At 34.1% G+C, this 22,331-nt stretch overlaps 1 protein-coding gene and 2 long non-coding RNA genes across 12 annotated transcripts; 2 read left to right on the top strand and 1 right to left on the bottom strand.

Annotated features, from left to right (window-relative positions):
- Positions 1 to 3,788: 3,788 nt before the first annotated feature.
- Positions 3,789 to 7,617, top strand: LOC112776718 (uncharacterized). Its single transcript, XR_003190147.2, has 4 exons — positions 3,789 to 4,281; positions 5,870 to 5,922; positions 6,985 to 7,072; positions 7,383 to 7,617. It is a non-coding gene; the product is annotated as an uncharacterized lncRNA (long non-coding RNA).
- A 2,223-nt stretch (positions 7,618 to 9,840) lies between these two features.
- Positions 9,841 to 15,969, bottom strand: LOC112775272 (ABC transporter I family member 1). Of its 10 annotated transcripts, none has more exons than XM_025818808.3 (4): positions 15,608 to 15,959; positions 12,252 to 12,299; positions 11,624 to 11,822; positions 9,841 to 10,854 (listed from the first exon to the last, which is right to left on the bottom strand). In XM_025818808.3, the coding sequence occupies exon 4, from the start codon at positions 10,708 to 10,710 to the stop codon at positions 10,021 to 10,023; it is 690 nt and encodes a 229-aa protein (XP_025674593.1). In that variant the 5' UTR covers positions 10,711 to 10,854; positions 11,624 to 11,822; positions 12,252 to 12,299; positions 15,608 to 15,959; the 3' UTR covers positions 9,841 to 10,020. The 10 variants fall into 10 exon arrangements, with proteins under 10 accessions (XP_025674593.1, XP_072083909.1, XP_072083908.1 ...); XM_072227808.1 differs by having other exon boundaries at positions 15,509 to 15,959; XM_072227807.1 differs by having other exon boundaries at positions 11,624 to 11,885; positions 15,509 to 15,959.
- Positions 15,970 to 17,504: 1,535 nt separating this feature from the next.
- Positions 17,505 to 18,636, top strand: LOC140181969 (uncharacterized). The gene is made up of 2 exons (XR_011877679.1): positions 17,505 to 17,727; positions 18,425 to 18,636. It is a non-coding gene; the product is annotated as an uncharacterized lncRNA (long non-coding RNA).
- The last annotated feature ends 3,695 nt before the right edge of the window (positions 18,637 to 22,331 follow it).

A 22,331-nucleotide genomic window follows, 5' to 3' on the forward strand; every position in this document is an offset into this window, starting at 1 on the left:
CTTGTAGCGCTAGTCGAGAATCGTGTATCTAGTCGCACATATTGGAATAAGTATAAATTAAGCAGTTAATACAGGAAACAGAAAAAAAAGCATATCATAGCATACTCATATCACACATGAAACGCCCGGAAGCTTAATTTATCACAAAACCCAAGTTCATACTTAATTACTTACTATAATATGTACATACTCCATCTTTAATGCTTACAGACCCCGGCTCACAAAAGCCACCTTAGACTGGGACTCGATCTACATTATTAAATAAATGGAAAGAGCTAGCCTTCTAAAAGACTATTCAAGAGCGAGGGCGAGGACCACTATTATTAAGACTACTACCATTACTACTACTACTACTGCTGCTGCTGATATTGGATTTCCAGAAATTGCTGTCACAATATACTGAAGCGAGGGAATCATTCTGACGCGCTGGTGATGTTGCTGCTGCTCGCATCCTCTGTAGAGTCCTCTTCTCCAGTCTCAAAAGAGTTAGAGTATAGATCTGCCATCATCTAATCAATCCACGCCTTTGAGCTAAACTCGATTGAAAGTGCAGAACCAGAGCTTTCAGAAACCCCTGACCCGTCGAATCCTGGCTCGGCTATAGGTGATGGTGGTGGAGCGTCAAGCATAGGTATGTCAGGAACTAATTGATCCTCTTCGGGGTTAAACCATGGTGGATACTCGGATATGCCAATGATCGGAGACTCCGGTATTGGCTCTGCCATATTCAGAGGGTAAGGCAGAAAAGGATACTAGCCTCTGCCAGAGTGAAGCTCAGATAGTAGTGTATCATAAGGCATGTTGGAGTCAAACTCCTGACGGAACAGAAACCTTAGGTTTTGGTGAGAGAAAGGACAGTTGGGAAGATAGTAGGTGCGTGTACGTGAACTACCCCACCGCGCTCCCCATCGCGGGGTCCACGTATCTGTTGTACGCTGGGTACTCAAAGAAGATCACGCCGGTCCCCATTTATGGACATGGAAAAAAGGGGGTGAGAACCTATGGTTCCCAGTAGGGTACTATACGAAAAACCTAAGGGGGTCCGCAACCTAAGTCTAATCGTTTACAAGGCCAAAACAATAATCAATCATACAGATACAATCACAAGTATATAACAGTATAACAGTCACATACGCAGATATGATGCATGTCTGGTCCTACGCAGGTCATGAGCTCATGCGTCGATTGGCTACCCGCAGCCTGACGTTACCCAACCCAAGTCCGGATATGGCTACTCCACTGGGTCGGTCGTGCATCGGTGCCCGAAATACAATCGCGGCACTAATAAAGAATGGCCCAAAAAATACAAGGTGCTCCCAGTGAATAGCAGTCCATATGGCGGGTGTCCCCACGTTCATATAGTCTCTGGCCAGGCGGGATGGAAGTCCGCTCTGCCAGGTACTTCTTAGCACCTTGGGGGTTTATAGTTTCTTCTTCCGCGACACATCTCAACAAAATTTATTTCTAAGGGACTTCTCCTCCCATCTTTTATAGAAACTTGTGCCCGGCTTTTTCTTAAAATGTCTCAACCTTGTCACATTTTACCATTTTGTCCTTTTTATTTAACTTTTCTCTTCACCGTTTTCATTAGGTTTTTAATGACGCTTTCAACCTTAATGTTATTATTTTACCATTGTATCTTCATATTTTTTCTAATATACATTTTCTCTTTGATTAAGTTAATTATTCATGTTTAATATGACTTTATGCCTGAAATAACTAATATGCCCTTAAGTACTCTAGTTTTTACTGTTTAACCTTATTTAGCATCAAAATTTTACCGGATTAATCCTAATAGTTGCCTATGATTAAAATTATTCCTAATAATTTTATTAAATGCCAATTTTCACCCTAAGGGACCTAAAACCAAATTTACCCTTTATTAATTTATTTACTTATTTTAGTTACTACTTTTTACCGTTTTACTTCTAACTTTTACGAAAACTTTTATTTAGACCCGAAATTTTTTTCTAGTTATAATCTTGACTCAAATAATTTATATAATTACTATTTTATTCCTAATGATACTAAATTCAGAATTTTACTTATTTTTCATTTAAATTACATTTTTAACTCTCTTTTTATCCAAAAATGACCATAACACCTTTTTTACCTTTCCATCTTCGTTCCATAAGATTAAAACTACTTTTGAAACTATTCTTTAACTCTTTTCTACCATGATTTTCATGCTTTTAGTGACTGGAAATTTCAGAGGTGCAGTTCTTATGTTTTTCTTTGCTTTTTGCGATGTTTAAAGCTTGGAACTTAAACCCCAAGCGCTTCCATGTTTTCGGCTGTTTTCACACAAAATTCAGAGGCAATATAACAATATTTTACACATATTTAGCAATCCAAAATAGTGGTAACTCACAAAATTTCTAAAAATTCAAAACAAGCACAAATTCACCACAAAGTGGCTTATATAAGCATCGAAAACAAGCACAACTATACTCTAACTAATACTAACCCTTACCTCTTATGTAATTCTGTTAGTAAACCTTTCTCACATTAGAAAACATGCATACAAGGACAGAAACACAGCTGGTGGTGGTGAGTTTCGTTTTTGGGCCTAAAGTGTTGCAAAACGTCGAAATTCAACCACTGTGAGCTCAAAACTCCTTAACTCCTTAGGCATGCTCCATGGGTGCTTTAAGAGGAGTTCTCTATACATGGAGGAGAGTAAAGATTTATCAGGGCTACTATATTTTTAAAAGAAAAAGAAAAGGAGAAAGAACAAGAGTTTACCTAGCCGAAATTCGGTATAAACGCAAAGATTCACTACAAGAAAATTGAACATTTGTAACAAAAAATTTGTATCAAATTTAAAATTGTTACAAATTATAGTTTTTTTTGTAACAATAATTAGTTATTGTTACAAAATAAGAATAATTTGTAACAATAAGAAAATTTGTTACAAAATATTTCAATATTTTGTAACAACTTGATTTCTTTTATTACAAATTATGTTGACTTTCGTATCGAATTGTTGTTTTGTTACAAAATGTTATAATGTTTTGTAACAAAAGATTATATTGTTGCAAAAATTCAAAATATTTTGTAACAAAATATCTATTTATTTCAAAAGCTCTAAATATTTTGTAACAAAAAATTAATTTGTCACAAAATACAATATTTTTATAACAAGTTATTTATTTGTCACAAAATTCAAAAATTTTTTGTAACTAATAAAAAATTTTGTTTCAACATACTAAATATAAGACTTTGAATTTTTAAAAATTAACATAATAAGTTATTTATGATTTATTATATTTATTTAAAATTTTATATTCAAAAATTTATTTTACTAAAAATATTTAAATCAAATTAATGATAATTTGAGTTTAAAATTATTTTAAAAATTAAATAATAAATTATTTATAATTTATTATATTTATTCAAAATAAATTTTTAGAGATTTATATATTAAACAAAGTATTTTCTTATTTATAATTTATAAGTTTTAGTAATTAAAAAAATATAAAAATTTTATATCATTTAATTTAACTATTTAAGATTTTTAAATTTAATATTTTAAATTTTATGAATAAAAAAATTAATTTAAATATCTTTAATTTTATCTTAATTAATATTTATTTAAAAATAATTATAAAATAATAATAAAATAATATTTTAAAAATAATTAATTTAATTATTCTAATTCTTAAAATTAAAATATTTATTTAAAAATAATTTAAAAATTTATAATTAAATAATATTTTTATATAATTATTCTTCAATTAAATTAATTTTCAGTTATTATATTATTCTTATTTTTATTAAAAATATTTAAGTTACTCAATCCCTAACCCTATCTTTTTCTAACACTCACAGGTCACAGCACACCACAGACCACACACAACCAATACTAGCGTATACTCAGATTACACAGACACAGGCATAGAGAGAGAGACCCGAGGAAGTGAGGGAGTCGCGGGGAAGAAGAAGGGAAGGAAAGGGGGGAGACCGCGCCGCCAATGACGATCGTCGCGCTTTACCGTCGGTCACTGCTGCTGAATCGCCATCAGAAACGGAACCGTGGAGAAAGGGCTTTCAAGACGCGAAGAGAGAGTCCGCGAGAAGAGGGAGGCCGCCCGCGTCCTGTCGCCGCCGCTGGAGGGAGGCCGTTCGCGTCCAGCTCGCCGCGGCTGTTGCATCGCTGTCATCGCACGCCGCCGTCGAGCCCGAAGCTGCCGCTATCGCACGAAGCAGAGAGAGTGAAAGACGCGATGGAGGGGTGAGGGAGGAGTTGCCACTGCTTCAGCTTGCGTTTTACTTACTCTGGTATGTGCAACTGTGCAAGGTCTTTCAATTTTAGTTCTTTCACGAGTTTCTGTTTTAATTAGTGTGTGCATGTGTGTGGTCAGTTGCTTGAAAATCTTAGTTTTGTTTTGAAAATAAAATCATTATGCTTCATAATTGATCACTTAATTGACATCTTATAATTATGTGCACAACCGTAACTTGTAGTGATAATCGGAGTCAGGTAAAAGAAATTTTGTTCTCATTTCTTTAGTTGTTATGAATAATTGGCATGATATTTTAGAACTTTAAAAATCTTCAACCAGAATCCTACCGGTTACTAGGGAGCATGATATATAGGTGAAGTCTGTGTTAGGCCTTTTGTGTTTGTGACTAAGTTGGGCAGTTATAATATTATAGCAGAAATGATTGGCAAGGTTACAAGGTTATAATAAAATTATCAGTATTTTTTTTCTTTATACTTTAAAACAAAAGAGAAAAAAAAGGATTTAGTGGTCTTCTTCCGTAACTTCTAAAATCAGATTTAGATATAGTTTAGCGAATTAGTGAAAATCAGTTAGACTCTACTTCTTTAAACAAAATGAATTGCAACACTATGATCATTCAGTAATTTGTGAAGTTTGGTTACAGTTGTGAGAGATGTAACAAATATGAAAGCTGGTTAGCTATAGCTACTCCTAGAATTCTAACTTCTACTAACATACTTCACATGTGGTGGCTAGTTACTATGTATTTTAGTTATTTATATTTTTTCTACATTTGTGGCTTTTATATCTAAGAGACTTCAAGATAGTTTCTCTTATTATAAAGTAAATGGGCATCACTAATTCATCAGAGACTTAGTACTTATTAGTAATGGAGGATCAATTCATAATCTGAGTCATTGGATTGACAAAAATCTTTTCAGTAATGCAGTAGACAATAATTCATTCAATCTTCAGTGTTACATATGTGAGATTGCTAGTGTTAATACCCAGAATATCATAAGCTCATCAAGGATTAGTAGCTCACCTACACATAAAACGTGAGCACCTAATCTATCTTAAATTTTGGGATTGACAAATTTTCAAGATTTGGTGCAGAATATGTAGAAAAGGATTCAAAACTCAAAAGATATACCCTGAAGAAAGGTGAATTTGAATATAATTAATAATAGGATAACTGTTTGATTAAGTTTGCAATTTCATGAGTGGAAGAAACAGTAATCTAATGATTGGTGATATAGTTATCTTGGTCATTGAGTTGTTTTTGCTGAATTGTATGATTTTGAAACTGCAAAAGCATTGATTTAGAATGTGAAAATATCATTCTGTAATTGCCATGATGCAAGGATGATTTATTTTTTACTTGTCCCAATTATGCTCTCAATGGCTACTGATCAAATTTGATTTTAGCATAAAAAAAATATTTTATGTACTCATATTTATCCTGTAGAGCCATTGTATGAGATTAACACAACTCTATATGGAAACTATTTGAATATAAGAAATTAAGAATAGTGATGAAAGTTATCCTTTTTTGTGCTCAAGAGGTGGAGCTACATGAAATTGCTTGATAATAATCACATGATGGATAATACTTAGATTAGTATTCTTCTCCTATTTCACAGCTCTTTGGCCATCGTCTGTCGCTGTGTTTGCTGCCAGCTTACCATCTTCAAAGGTCAATGCTCTGTTCGTGGCTCATTGTAATAGTGTAACATTGTTATTCATTTTTTTGCTCTATTCATAAGGGTTATTGATCTTTGAATTATTCTTGAATGATTTGTGTTTTCATTTTTTCATTCATTGATTGTTGATTAGCTCTTACTGCTGTTTGTGATTATTCATGGTAAATGTGCTGCTGTCTTGTTATTCTTTGTGCTTTTGTGGCTTAATTGTGATTAGATTGTGACTGTCTTGATCAAATTGTTGAGGATTCTTGCCTCCAGATTTGGGTGCTCCAATTGAATATCTATAGTTTTTGTTTTCATGTTTTGTTGGTTTGTTTGTGATTATTTAAAATTTGGAATGCTTTGGCTGGATTGATATTATTGCTGATTTTGAACCTGGACTTTGGCTTTGTTGTTGCATTTTCATTTGAATTTCTGGATATGGTTGCTCTACAGCTTCAATTTTTATTTCACACGGCCTTCCACTAAACCAAGCTTTCAACATAGATTTTGGATCTTTAGCGTAAACCTCCCTAGGAATATGAGATTTCACACTTAGTTGCTTCCTTCTCTTGAATTTACTGCTAAGAGATTAACTTGCTATCATTTCAGAACATTGTCAAGCATGGGTTTGGAAGGTGAGCTTTTATTCATGAGATTTTATCACAAAGGAAAAGTTATCATATTGTTAAGAGCTATTTTTCAATTGATGTACACTTTTATTAGATGGTTCTTATTCATGAGCTTTTATTTAATTCTCTAATTATCTATGACATAGGATCTATTAATTATTCAATAATTAGTTTCCTGGTTTGAGTATTTAAGTATTAGATTTTGATATCATTATGAATAAAATTTATATGTTTTGTTTTTGAATATCACTTGTGGCAATGGCTTCTTAGCTTTCCGAGGCAAAAGAAAATGTTACATGATCATCACTCATTTAAACATCATTAAGTGTTGTGTAAATATCAGATTAACAACAATTTTATACTAACTATTTTTTATTATCACATTCAATTATCTTATAATAGAAGGTATTTCACTGTTACCCTCTTTTTTTCCTCCTGCAGCTATTCCTTGAACTACTTGATTGTCTGCTAGAATACTACTCCTATGTATTGCTTTACTGGTAGTCCTGGCTTCACTAACTTCTATAAGGTAATAAATAAAGGCAAAAAGCAAAGATGTTCCTAAACGTTTTGATTATTGTTCCATTGTTTTATACTTTTATGATATTTAATAAATTTCTTAAACTAAAATGCATGTTTAGATCTGAGTCACGATTATTGTATCAACATGTCCTATTTTATTGTACTTCTCTCCAAAGATTATTCATGGTAAGAATTTTAGAGTTTGTGTTCATTGTTGAATAATACGAGTATAGTTTTTTGTTTTTTCCTGTGCATTTTTAAAGGAAAAACAAATCTTGTTTCTTAAGCTAGTGTTTTTGGTTTGGTGGTTTTTTCAGGTGTGTGACACTTATTAGAACTTCTCCATGAGAAATGAGAAAGGAGCTGTATGAACATGATAGGGTTTCTAATTTGTAGTTTATATTTTGGAGATTTATAATTCTTTATTTTTCTTGTCCTGTGTATCTATCTAGTTCATTAGGGTTCTTCAATGTATCTTGTTAGTTTGTACTTTAAAATTTATATGTTAAAGATTTATAAAACAATATTAGTTAATGAAAGATATTTGAACTATCTATGTTATTATATATTATATAAATGTTGACTTGTTGAGTAAATTAGTTAATATATTAATTAATTAAAAAAATAATATAATTTGATAAATTATGTGTGTAATTTGTATTAAAAAAATTATTACAAAATAAATAGTGTTTTGTAACTAAAGAAAAAAAATGTTACAAAATCAAGTTACATTTTGTAACAAAATTTTATGATAGGAAAAAATAGATTGTCACAAAAAATACCTTGAAGATCAAAATTTGTTACCACTTTTGTAATGATTTCTGTTACAAAATATCACTTTGAATTGTAATACTTTCATTTTTTGTTACAAAAACTTTTTGTAATGGGATATACTGCAGCGGTCCCTTTTTTTTGTTACAAAATCCTTTTGTTTCAAAATTTCAATTTTTTGTAATAATTTTTTTTGTTACAAATATTGCTTTTTCTTGTAGTGATTGGAGAAAACGGACAAAAATTTGTACTTGTATGGTTTGAGTCTTTGAAGAACACTTGAAAAATGGTGTATGAATGGTGAGATAAGAGGCTGAAAACACAGGTAGTATATGCAGAATTTTTTCTGTTTCTCTTCTCTCACTCACGATTCTTATCTCTCTCTTTATGGTAAAATATTATTGAATTTTTGTTTGGTAATTGTCTTAAATAAAATTTCAAGTCTAACATAATTAAATGTGGTAAAAGAGGGCTGGAAAAATTAGAAATAAATGGGCTAATAGCAAGAGAGAAGGGGCGTGATTTTGAGAAAACACAGTCAGCATCATAATGACGTGTTTATCTGCAGTTAACTGCGGTTAATTACTCGTGGTTAAAAACACAGCAGAGTGGGGTGAGAGGCTGAGATAATCTCGACCCAGAGGCTAAGAGAGGGAGGCCGAGTTAATTGGGTAGCAAGCAAGAGGATTCGAAAACTCTAGAAGTCATTTGCGGAATACTAGGCAGAAATTCGGTTCGAATAATTTTTACCGGGCAGTAAAACAATTAATGGCTAATAACTATTCTTAAAGAAGTAAATCATGAAGAGATAGCTAATATAAATCTAGAGACACATTTACTTGAGTAGAAATTACTTTTACCACTTGTTATGAGGTTTTCGGTTACTAGAATTTTTCTCGGTACACGCACAATCGTCACTAAAAGCGTTTTTGTGACTTAAAAGTTTTTGGGATGATAACTAAGCCAATAGTAAGATAGTATTTAATATCCATTAGTCAATTTTGACTTGGAGGAATTAATTACTCTCATAAAGCCAAGTTTGACCTCGTAACTCTTTTTTTTAATTTTCGTTTTTTTTTTCAGCCAGAAAAGTCTATTTACCAAAAATCTGGTTTGTACATTGAATAATGCTAATTGATCTAATTGATCCTAATTATACTCTAACAATTATATTTAATCAATTAATATACATAATATTAAATTGTGCGATATTTAAATATCTAATCAAATCAATTAGTTGATATAATTAATCCATCGTAATGAATTGTATTTAATGAATTAAAAGAAATAAATCAAGAAATGCTCTCAGAAACATGTCACGTCAGTTTTATTATTGTATAAAAACCCAATTTTTATATAATAGAATAGATTCTAAATCCTATACACTAATTCCTAATAGTATAAAATTAAAGTCTGGGCCTAAAGTGTTGAACATATTTATAAAAAACTGTTGGTCCTAACATTTCTCATATTTGTCTGATCGATACGTGTCTCGAACCAAATAAATAATACAGATACAAGTACTTTTGTCTTTCGTCTCCTCACAAATTTTGTATAGATAGAAAATTATGCAAATTTTGTTGAGTGAATTACAACATGAGGATGTCATAGTACAATAACCAAACGTGAATATACTAACAAAGAGAGCTTAATCTTATGCTCATGTCACTCGCTATTCAAAGTATCAGATAATCCTTGATTAAAATAATTATCACACTCAAAAATAAATGGTTACCTGAGTGATCATAGTACTTCAGTGTCAAAACCAGGTCCAGAGTAAGAGTTTGGTAGTCGAGTGTAATCAACGGAAATCCTGGCATGTTATTGACCGAGAATCTGAGATATCACTTGCACTTTATGCACAAGCCATATAGACTCTAGCTTTTGCTAGTCCTTGCAATCCCATTAGTCAAAACAACATAAAAATTTGTTTAGACTAACTGACGAAAATCAGAAATTCTGCATCAAATGAGTAATAAAGCAGGGAGGTAGCTAAGATAGTGATTAGAATAAAAAATTATCTCTTTCTCAGCTGAAGGCTAAATGTGCCTACAAAATATTGTTATCATTAGCTCTTATCATAAAATGTTCCCTTTCAGAAAAGATACAGTAAAACAACTAACTTTTCTGACCCCATTATCACAAATTACATTGTAAATAACTACTTCCAGAACTTTAATCCAATTACATAATATCGGAGCGATCAAGCATATCAAAGAAGGTCATCCTCCTTGGAAACCTGGGTGGGAGCCGCAACAACATGGAATCATGTATTTCAATAGGTAAATGAGTAGCCACAATCACAATCCCTCCATTTTTCCGATGTTCCGAGATGATGTACTCAAGTAACTTCACCCCTTCATCATCCAACGCAACGGAAGGCTCATCAAGCAACCATATGGGTCGATCGAGAGCAATCAACCTTGCAAGTTGCACTCTTTTCCGCTGCCCCATGGATAGCATCCTTGGCTTCTCCTTGGCCAATCTGCCCAGCCCCATCAACTCAAGCGCAGGTAAAGCCCTGCCATACTTTCCTTCAAGAAGCTCAAACCACTCAACATTTTCGAGAACCGTGGACCGATCAGTGATTGCATCCTTGAGGGAGAGCCAGTTGAGCTGGAGCTTGTACTGGTGGAAGATTCCAGAATCTTGTATGTTGTGTCCATTCCAGAGAATTTCACCGGCTGAGGGACGGGAAAATCCAGCTAGCATGCGGAGGAAGGTGGTCTTGCCAGAGCCATTTGCACCAGTTAGGACTAGCGCACTTCCGTCATGGAGAGAGACATTGACATGACGGAGAACTTGCTGAGCATTTCTCATGCAAGAGACATTGTTAAGGAGGAGACGAGGGAATGGGGGTTTTCTAATACACATTTAAGTGAAAAATCAATGCCAATTTGCAGATTAAGGCTTTATTTCTAATCCTTTCCTTTGGTTCCCCTCAGAATAAGTCAAGAGTGTTGAGTCTGTGAAAGAGATTGAATGTATTGCGAGTCCTGAAACCATTGCATTATTTTTCTACAAAAAAAAAAAAGTGTGATTACATGTGATGCATGGAAAAGATTAAACAAATTAAATGTAAAATAAATATATATCATGGAGATATACACATTAGTTTGTTTCTGGAAGTTTGGAATAGATATTCAAAATGAGTTCAAACAATCATATTTTCTTTTCTCTGTGATGAATATATTGCTTTATCTTATTATGTGCCGTTAATCCTCAAAAGAGTTGAGAAAATCGTTATTCACACTATTTTCATCTTCTATATATAACTTTGCTAACTAATACATTAGGTGGAGGTAAATTTTCTACACAGTAGAACCATGAATATATAAACCTTGGCATCATTAGAAATAATGCATCTCAACCACATCATATAGATACACTGAGAAGAATTCAATCATGAAAATTCACCTGATCATCCGTTTCTCAAAGCACTATTGTAAGAGTAAACACATATGGTTAGGACACAGCTGTGCTACTCTAAGTTTCAAAAACCAAGTGTTGCAAAAGCTACAGGCAAAGAATTTATCTCATGAATATCTCAGCTAAAAATAGAAGTATAGTTATAAAACTATGTGTTATCTTCCACAATAAGTAGGTATATCTTTTTTGCATATGCCTTAGCTTCTTTCTTATATGTAAAAAAAAAAATCCAATTGACAGCAATTGCCAATTACAGATTAACACACAATCAATCAGATTAATATACAATAAAGCTCACCTAGAAGAGAAAGCAAACAGATTAATACACAATTAACCCAAAAAAATAATTAAAGCTCACCACTGCAACCTGGCTCAGCTTCGACAATAGAAGAGAAGCATGAGGCGGAGTCAGAGAAGGCCATCAGCAGAGAGCCAGAGACAGAGGAGGCACAGTGCGCAGAAGCAGAGGCGGAGGCAGTGACTGGCGGCGAGGAGACGAGTCAGAGCTGCTGGTGGGAGGCCGGTGACGGTGAGTGAGATGCCGCTGCTGTGTGTGCCTGTACTTGTGTGAGACAGTGAGAGTGAGAAATGATTGAGGTCAGGATGGGGACTGGCGAGCCCTAGGGCAGGGAAATTACAAATTAGGTTTTTTTTTTTTTTAACAATTAAAATGCAAGGTTCTGAAAACTGGACCAATCATCAAACCGCTCTAATTATTGGTTCACTGGTTCTTTGATTCAACCGGAAAAACCGTTTATAATAAACACCTGATTGAATAAAAATTCAATGAATAAAGCAACTGGTTCTAAACACTCTTCTACTGAATTTTTTTACTTCAAAAGGGGATCATAAACAACTAGTTCTATGAATAAACAAACTACAATAATATGCAATGCCAAAAATAGGCCAATGATGAAATAGTAAAGGGTTTCTCTCTTCAATTCTATGTTCAAGCTTGTAGCAGACCAGAATCACCAGGGTAATACCATTGAAATAGTCTTCCTTCTTAATTCTTATATACCTCAAAGAATTTCCTACAAAATGAAAATTGAACACAACACACAGCCTTAAAACAAAAACAAAACAACACTCAGAAATCAATCACCTCTTCCAAACGCAGCCTTAAAACAAAACAAAACAACATTCAGAGTATGAGCATTGATCACAAAATTGATTTCTGAAACAACAAAAACAGCAGAACAAGGTTCAGAATTTGAGCATTGATCACAAAAAATTGATTTCTGAAACAAAACAAAAACGGCAGTACAACATTCAGAGTTTGAGCATTGATCACAAAAAATTGATTTCTGAAAGAAAATAAACACAGCAAAACCAGCAGAACAACATTCAGAGTTTGAGCACTGATCACAAAAAATTGATTTCTGAAACAAAACAAACACTCAACAAAACAATAAAAACTGATTTTTTTTTTCTTTCGGAAGAAGAAAACAATGAAAACATGAAGCATATAATAAATCAATGATCACCAATATCCAGCAATAATTTCAAAGAACAATAAATACACAACAACAATTTAGCAAATAAACGAGAACAAAACCTAAATAGAAAATCCAACAAATTAAATTGCAGCAACCTAACAATTTAGCAAATTAAAACAACAGCAGCCCAACAATTTAGCAAATTATCAACTTAACAAGTTCAAGAACAGAAAATCACAACAACAAAAAAAATTAAAAATAACAGAAGAACAACAACACAAGAACAATTAGCAAATTAACAAGTTCACAAAAACAGTTCAAATTTACCAGAAGAAACTAATGCAAGTGGAATCATCATGCTAATATGTTTTCTGCAAAGATGCTATTTGTGGAGCTAAAATTTCCTAATTACTAAGATCCAATTATTCTAATTTCACATGCAATCAACTTACTAAATTTCTAAAAGCTAGAAATTATAAAACCAACCAGAAATATGGTTAAAGCATTTCATCAAACATGTTGAGTGCGGTAAAATTAAAACAAAATAAGAGAATTCAAAGCTTAATATCAATGTGATAGAGAAGAGAACATAACTATTGTATACTTTAATTCAGTCTATCAAAAAAATCTAAACCGCTACCAAATCAAAAAGTTACTTATTGGAATAGAAATTAGAAGTTGCAGAGTTTGAAGCAGAGTATTGGTGTTGTGTGGGTGTATTGTCCGGTGGCGGGTTTAGGAAACTCACGGAGGCGACAAAAGAGAGCAGTTCGACGGCTAGGTGGAGCGCGCGGGTTGGTCGCAGAGTTTGAAGCAGAGCAACGTGGCTTCCAGACGAAAGCGAATGCGAACTCGAACGGTGAACGGCGAGTGAACGCGAACGGTGAACGCCGACAGAACGTGAACGGCGAAGAACGCGAACGAAGACGACGGCTGAACGAAGACGCGAACGTGAACAGCAAACAAACGGCGGCTGAGCTGAGCAGACAAAGACGACGGACGCCGAGCTCGAAGAAGCAGCTGCGATCGGTGACAGCGAACAAGGGTTGAAGACTTGGAGCACGAGGGAAGCTAGGGCAGGGTTTTGGTTTTGGTACTAATTTGCTCCTTTTTGTTTTTTTTTTGTTTTTGTTAAAAAACATGAAACGGCGTGGTTTATCCCAAGGTTCTGAAAACCGGACCGGTCATCGAACCGTTCTAGTCACTGGTTCACTGGTTTACTGGTCCAACCGGTCCAACCAGTAGTTCAACCGAAAAAACCGTTTTAGAATAAAATAATAAATAAATTATAAATAAACATCCTAAAATATAATTATAGTATAATATAAATCTTAAAATATCTTCGAAATTTAAAACACTACATAAAATATCATCAACCTAACCTATATGATCTTATCAAAATACAAACTCAAAAATTAAATAGTAAAAAAACATATCTAAATATTAAATCCCAACATCATGATTTATCAATCATCAAAATCCACAAGAACTTGTTACAAATTTGCTTCGGTGGATTAGGATTAGGATTAGCAGCATCATTCGAAATTAATAAAAGTTTTATTAATCTCTATTTGATTAATACTATTATCCAGAACTGAAATTAGTAAAAGTTTTATTAATTAAAACAAAATTAAAGACCAACCACAGCACAATGAAAAATCAAAAAATTATCAACATGACCATATCTAAATTCTGCCACCAACATTTAGCAACAAACAAAGCCAGCAAAACCAGCAATAATTAGGAGCCAGCAACTACAAATCAAAGCAAAAACAGTAACTACAAAACAAAGAAGTATCCATAACCAGATACAAAATTAAAGACTAGCCATAGCACATTGAAAAATCAAAAAATTATCAAGATGAGCATATCTAAATTCTGCCACCAACATTCAGCAACAAACAAAGAAATAAAAACAGCAGGACATTCAGCAGCAAAAACACCATTACCAACAGCATTCAGCATTCAGCATTCAGCAACAAAAATTATCATTCAGCAACAAACAGGGCATTCAACAACAAAAATTAGCATTCAACAACAAAGTGTGATCTTATCAAAATACAATCTCAAAAGTTAAATAGTAAAAAGAAATATCTAAATATTAAAAACCAACATGAAGATTTATCAATCATCAAAATCCATAAATTAGAACCTTGTGACTGACTATTATTCGAACTAGGTGGATTAGGATTAGCAGAATCATTTGAATTAGGAGGATTGACAGACGAATTATTACTCAAACAGGCATTATAAGCAACTGCTTCTTGATTAATACTTTCATCCATAACTAAATTCAATAAATCATAATCCAAATTAAAAACAGCAACAGAACGGCTAGAAATCCAATAATCATCCATAAGACCATAGAACAGAATCAGTAACAAATCCATTACTCAATTTCAGAAACAATCAGAAACAAATCCATTACTCAATTTAAGAATCAGTAACAAATCAGTAACAAAAGCACATATTAGAACAGAATCAGTAACATATCAGAAATCAATCACTAACTTCAGAGTTCAGATTCACAAATCCCTAATTTCAGAAATTGCATATTTGAGTAATTTGAAATTTCAGAGTTCAGACCACTAACCTTGACTGAGAAATTATAAAAGCTAGAAATTATAAAACCAATCAGAAATATGGTTAAAGCATTTCATCAAACATGTTGAGTGCGGTAAAATTAAAAATGAAATAAGAGAATCCAAAGCTTAATTTCAATGTGATAGAGAAGAGAACAAAACTATTGTAACTTTAATTTAATCTATGGAAAAATCCAAACCACTACCAAATCAAATAATTACTTATTGTAGTAGAAATCAGAAGTTGCAGAGTTTGAAGAAGAGTATTGGTGTTGTCTGTTGTGTGAGTGTATTGTCTGGTGGCTGGTTTAGGGAACTCACGGCGGGGACAACAGAGAGCAGTTCGACGAGTGGAGCACGCGGGTTGGTCGCAGAGTATGAAGCAGAGCAACGTGGCTTCCAGACGAACGCGAACGGTGAACGGCAAACAAACGGCGACGGAAGCGTGGCTGAGCAGACAAAGACGGCGGACGCCGAGCTCGAGGAAGCAACCGCGATCGGTGACAGCGAACAGGGGTTGAGTGCGACGAACGGCGAGCTTTGAGTGCGACGAACGGCGAGCTTTGAGTGCGACGGACGGCAGCAGTATGCCCCTCCTTGTGGCTTACAGTGCTAGGGTTTTGTGGTTAGGTTTGTGATTTCTCTGACTGAAAGAAAGAAAAGGGAGAACGGGAGAAAAGAAACGAAGGAGCTTCCCTTTTTGTGTAAACCGGCCGGGTTCCGGTTCGGTCTGACCGGCCGGTTCTCGTCCGGTTCAACGGTTTTTAGCCGGTTTTTTATTGTCGGTTTTATATGTCTGACCGGACCATTAATACTGTCGGTTCGCGGTTAAATCGGTCTGACCGGTCGGTCCGGTCCGATTTTCAGAACAATTTATCTATAACCGGCCGGTTACCGGTCCGATCCAACCGGCTGATTTCCGTCCGATTCAACGGTTTTTGAACGGTTAAAAACAACAAATTGGACCGTTTTTTTCTTATCCTGATTGGATCGGTTTGACCAGTCGATCCGGTCTGATTTTTAGAACTATGTTAAAATATCGTCATATCGGATTTTTTTAAAGAAAAAATTGATCTGGTCTAGATTTTCAAACCAGCCAAATCGAATTAGGTCGCACCAGTTTTTAAGTGTCTCCGATCTAATTTCTAGTTTGCACCGATCGAATGTTCGGTTTATTGATTTTTTTTATTCGACCAGAGAATCAATCCAGTTTTTACTGCTTTTATGTTTTGCTGATTTCATGGGTTTGGAACAGTATCTTCGGTTTATGAGCTTTTCTTAAAAAAAAAAAAGTAAAAGTAATGTTATAAAATATTATGGAGTATTATCATATATAATGGAATATAAAATATTATCATACATAATAAAATATTATCAATTAATGAGATATGAATTTTTATAATGTGTTTTCGCTAATTAGTAATTGAGTTAAATAAATAACATCGTATTATTATTTACTTTAAAAATTTTCATCTATAAATAGACCCTAAAAAAAAGATTTAAGGTTCAGAAAATCGAATCGGATTGACCGGTTTAACCGGTTCAATCGTGAACCGACAACCAAAGCGGTCCGGTTCATTGTCAAACCGCTAATAGAAAAAACGCTAAAAAATTGGCGAACCGACCAAGAATCGGACGGTTGGACCGAACCGTCAACCGGCCGGTTCGGATAACACGACCCCGTTTTTTATTTGAAAAATTAAAACAGAAGCATGCATTCGAGACCCAACCCCCCTCTTCTTCCCCCAACATTCGTCACACCTGGAGAACTCTGAAGAAAGGAAAAATAAAAAACCCTAGACCTTCATCGCCGTCGCCATTCCCGGATCCTAAGAGCCGCCGCCGTCCCTAGGTCTTCAGCGCCGCCGCTTCTTCCTCTTCCCCGTGTCCGGAACCCAGTAGATCTGCACGTCGTCTTCATCTTCGCCGGCTTCTCGGCACGGAACCCAGGTTAGTGGCTTCTCGTCTTCATCTTCAGTTCTTCACTGAATGTTTAGTCTTGTTCTTGGCTTGAACTTTGAAGCTCTGATGTTGTTCTTCGATCTTCTTCTTCGGCCGCCTTCAATTTTTGTTCCGTTTTTCTTCAATTCTTCTTCTTGGGTCTTGGTTTGAAGTTTGTTTCTGAATGTATTTGTTGATGGATCTGTAATTAACTAATTACCCAGGTTAGTGTTTTCTCTGTTTTCAAATTTATTGTTACTCTGTTTAGTGTTTTCTAATTGCTTGTTGGCTAGTGTTTTACACTTTTACTGGTTTACTGGTTGCTGATGGCTCCTAATTTTTTTGTTCACATTTGCTAATGGCTTTGATTTGTAGTTGCTGGTTTTGCTTTGATTTGTAGTTGCTGGCTTCTAATTATTGCTGGTTTTGCTGGCTTTGTTTGTTGCTGAATGTTGCTGGTTTTGCTGGCTTTGTTTGTTGCCGGTTGCCGTTCGTTGAAGGTTAGTGGCCTCCGCTTCTTCTTTTGAAGTTCTGAAATTGTTGTTCAATCATGGTGGTTCCATTTTTTTGTAATCTTCTGTAATTGGCTGTTGCTGATGGATTTGTCTTGTATTTGCTAGCTGGTGATGGCTGTAAATTTTTTTTTTCAAATTTACGGGTGGCTGGCTCTGATAGTCTGATTTAGTGTTTTACTGATTTGTAATTGCTGGATTTACTGGATTTAGGCTGAAATTTTTGTCAAAAACTTTAATAAGAGCATTAACTTGTTTTACTGTTATCACATTCAAAAACTTTAATAAGAGCATTAAGTTCATCAGTTTGTGCTTTTCATCTCACTACAAGAGCTAACTGTGAGGAAACAGTGGATTCTAAGCTGACCACTTTGCTGACTTATTTTATCAGCATCTTCTTCCAACTCTTTTGTTTCAAATTTATTGATTTAGTCTGAAATTTTTGTCCAAATTTACTAATGGCTCTGTTTTGCAATTACTAGTTGCTGATGGCTCTTAATTTTTTTGTTCAAATTTACTGATGGCTTTGTTTTGTAATTGCTGGTTTTGTTGGGTGAAGGTTTAATGTTTTGGAATGTTTTATAATGTGCTAATGTTTGCAATTGCTGGCTTTGTTTGTAACTGCTGGGTGAGGGTTTAGTGTTTTTGGTTAATGTTTTGGTTTGTTTGTTGCGGAATGCTGTAGGCCGAAGCAAATTTCCAACAAGTTCTTGCAGATTTTGATGATTGATAAATCATGATGCTGGGATTTAATATTTAGATATGTTTTTTTACTATTCTATTTAACTTTTGAGTTTGTATTTTGATAAGATCATATGGATTTGGTTGATGATATTTTATAGTGTTTTAAATTTTGAAGATATTTTAAAATTTATATTACACTATAATTATATTTTAGGATGTTTATTTATAATTTATTTATTATTCTATTTTAAAACGGTTTTTTCGGTTGAACCACCGGTTAGACTGATTGGACCAATAAACCAGTGAACCAGTGACTAAAGCGGTTTGATAACCGGTCCGGTTCTCAGAACCTTGAAAAGATTTTAACACACATCAAGTTCACAAGAATAAGTAATATAAGAAGACTAATTATTTACTACTAGCTTTTGTGTTTAATTCTTGTGTTTCATCTTTGTGTAATAGAAAATTTATTCTCATAAATCACCTTGTGTTATATTTATATTGTCAGGATATCATCAAAATACAACTCTTTTATATTCTCATATATAAATCTCTACCCTTATTTATTTACTTTTATCATATTTTCACATATGTTATTAGCACGAAGGCTCTTAAGGTAACAAAATTGTAATTATGTCAAATCTATTTTATTTGGAATTTTGTACCCCTTTATATTTCTGAAAAAAAAATATTTATCATGGATTGTAGATGTTAAAATTCATCTTGACTCAAATGAGTCTCGGTAATGTCATTACGGCAAACAATAATATAACACTAAAGAATCGCGCTACGGCAATAATTTTTCTTTGTCGTTATCTTGATGAAGGATTGAAAAATGAATATTTTACCATAAAAAATCCAACAGAACTATGAAAGGGCCTAGAAAAAAGGTATTATCAATAAAAATCGATGATTCTTCTAAATGTCTGGTATGAATGGTTATATTTGCGATTACAAAATTTTAAATCCATTGCTGAATATAATTTTGTAATGTTCAAAATAAGCTTCTAATTAAAATTGTGCAGAAAATATGTTATTGATAGAGATATGTTGGAGAAAATGTTTTTGACATTTCATGCCCAAATATGCTCTTGTAGTAACAATATCAAGAGAAGGAGTTTACAAAATATTCTAAATTAATTACAAGCCTTTTGTGGCAGAACAGAAACGAATTGCTCATGAAAAAATCATGAAGCTTGTCTTTCTGGCTCTGCGCTATTCTCTGAAGTAAATGTGACACAATGTAATCTCGAAAATGATAAAGATTACTATTTCGGTAACAAATATCACAAAAAAAAGAAGAATAATTCATCAATAATAAAAGTTTCTAATAAAAGTGGGATAATAAAGAAAAAAAATGTGCATAATAAGAATATAAAAAATAGATGTCGTCATTGTGGTGGTAAAAGTCATTGGTCACGTACTTGTTGTACATCAATACACTTAATTGAATTTATCAAACACCTTTAAAAGGGAATGAGAAAATGATAGAAACTAATTTTCTCTCAAAAGATGCTCCTACTACAACTCATTATGATGTGTTTGATTTTTTTTAAAATGTTAAAGGAAATATTGGTCATCTGATCAATAATAAAAATGTTTAATAATTTATTTCTTTGTTGAATGTTTAATTTTGGATATATTAATGTATGTTTTTATTTGTTTATATTTGAATGTATTTACTTTTAAATTTGTCTTTTTATGTAAGTTTCAAAGAATCAATAAATAAATTCGTATTATTATAATATGTATACAATAAATAAATTAGCTATGCATTAACAAAATGATTGAGTTATGATTTTCATAAGAAAATTAATTTTAAAGATAAATTTTTTTTTGAAGTAAAAAAGCTCAACACAATAAGGTGGAGCAAAAGAAAAGAAACAAAAACTCATAACGCTAAAAATAACAACCCCTAGCCATCTCTGGCATTGCCATCAACAACCACAGGGTTCACCACCAATCCACTCATCGTAACTTATAAAGGATCTGTTAATAATATCCACCACACTTGAACCTTGATTTTTGAAGATTCTATCATTTCTTTCTAGCCAAATTGTCCAGATGACCACAAAAAACCAACCAACCACCGCTTTTGTTCTATCTTTCTTGCTGATATATCCGTCCAACTTTCAAAGTGTTGCTTGAGTGTACCTAGAATAGTTCATATCCTTCCAAGAGCGAACAACCAAGCACACCACACCTGTCAAGTGAGCTCACAACCAATGAACAAGTGAAAAGCAATTTCAACAGATTTATGACATAAAACACACATGTTATTATTCTGCCCAATAACACCTAATCTACACAGTCTTTCCTTTGTATTCACCCTACTCAACTTTTGGTGGGTCGAATCCTCTTTAAATAGTACTAGTGAAGCAATAGCTTGTAATATCCGCTGGAAGTACCTCTGCCTGCAATACTTGCACAAATGAGTAGTAGAATAAACACCTTTTTTTAATCAAATTTCCAGATTACTCTGTCCTCTCTCTCAATTGTCAGTTTCACTGATTGCAGAACCGCATGAAGCTGGTTTACTAGTTCTAACTCCCATTGAAATAACTCTCGTCGCCACTGAAAATTCCGAATCCACTCTAACCCATCCCAAAATCCACAATCCCCTATGACAGATCCTTGAAGATTTGAGACCGAGAAAAGTCTTAGAAAAGTAACTTTCAGAACACCACAAGGTAACCAGCTATCCTCCCAGAAGCGGATTATCCTACCATCCCCTAGTTCCATAGCCAAGCCTCTGATCATCTTCTCTCTCACTTGTGGCTCCCTGATTTGTAGTTGACAAATATCCTTCCAATGACCCCCTCTTGTAGGTACAAGCTGATCACAAATCATCTCATAATGACTCATGTTATTACAGGAACATACAATTTTCTTCCAAGGTGGACAATCCTCTCTCGAAAATCTCTACCACCACTTGAACAAGAGCGCTGTATTCCGAATTACCGCATCACCAACTCCCAAACCTCCTGCCTTTTTGGGGCCTGTACAACTTCCCATTTCACTAGATGCATCCCGTCCCTCCCGCCCTCCTTACTCCACAAAAAGCATTTCTGTAAGGATATTATTTTGTTTGCTATTGTCTTCGGCATTTTGTACAAGCTGAGATAGTAAATAGGCCGGCTATTAAGAATAGATTTAATGAGAACCAGCTTACCCGCTTTATTCAGAGACTTTGCTTTCTATAGACTTAGCTTTTCCTCTACCTTATCAATCACTGGTTTTTATGTCTTGACCAGTCTCGGATTCGCCCCCAGAGAAATGCCAAGATATTTGACAGGTAAATACGCCTTTTTACACCCCAACAGTCGACACATCTGTCGTGCCCAACATTGGTCACAATTAACCGGGATCAAGCTGGACTTGTCAAAATTGATACTCAACCCTGATATCATCTCAAAGCAGTGCAGCAACTGCTTATAGTTTCTGATCGTCTCTTCTTCAGAAGGGCAAAAAAGTATAGTATCATCCGCAAACTGCAAATGTGACAACTCAATGTTATCCCTTCCAACCAACAACGGAGTAATACGTCCATTCCGCACCGCCTCTCTAATCATCCTATGTAGAACATCCACAACAAGCACAAATAGAAAGGGAGAAAGAGGATCCCCTTGTCGTAGACCCCTTTCCATTTTGAAGGGCTTAGAGGGAGAGCCATTTATTAGGACCGACATAGACGCAGAACACACACACTCCTTTATCCACTCCCTCCATCTACGGCCAAACCCCATCTTCTGTAAAATAATATCCACAAAACTCCACTTGACTCTATCATAAGCCTTTTGTAAGTCCAGTTTATTAATTGCCGAGCTCTTTTTCCTCAACTTCAGCCATTGCACAGTTTCACATGCAATCAAAACCCCATCATGTATCTTCCTACCTTGCACAAACGT

The sequence above is a fragment of the Arachis hypogaea genome, chromosome 19, assembly GCF_003086295.3.
Source record: "Arachis hypogaea cultivar Tifrunner chromosome 19, arahy.Tifrunner.gnm2.J5K5, whole genome shotgun sequence".
In the NCBI taxonomy this organism is placed as follows: domain Eukaryota; kingdom Viridiplantae; phylum Streptophyta; class Magnoliopsida; order Fabales; family Fabaceae; genus Arachis; species Arachis hypogaea.

Bases quoted from the DNA above. Each gene is read 5' to 3' on its own strand.
- LOC112775272 (XM_025818801.3), bottom strand. From the start codon at position 10,710: ATGTGTATTAGAAAACCCCCATTCCCTCGTCTCCTCCTTAACAATGTC.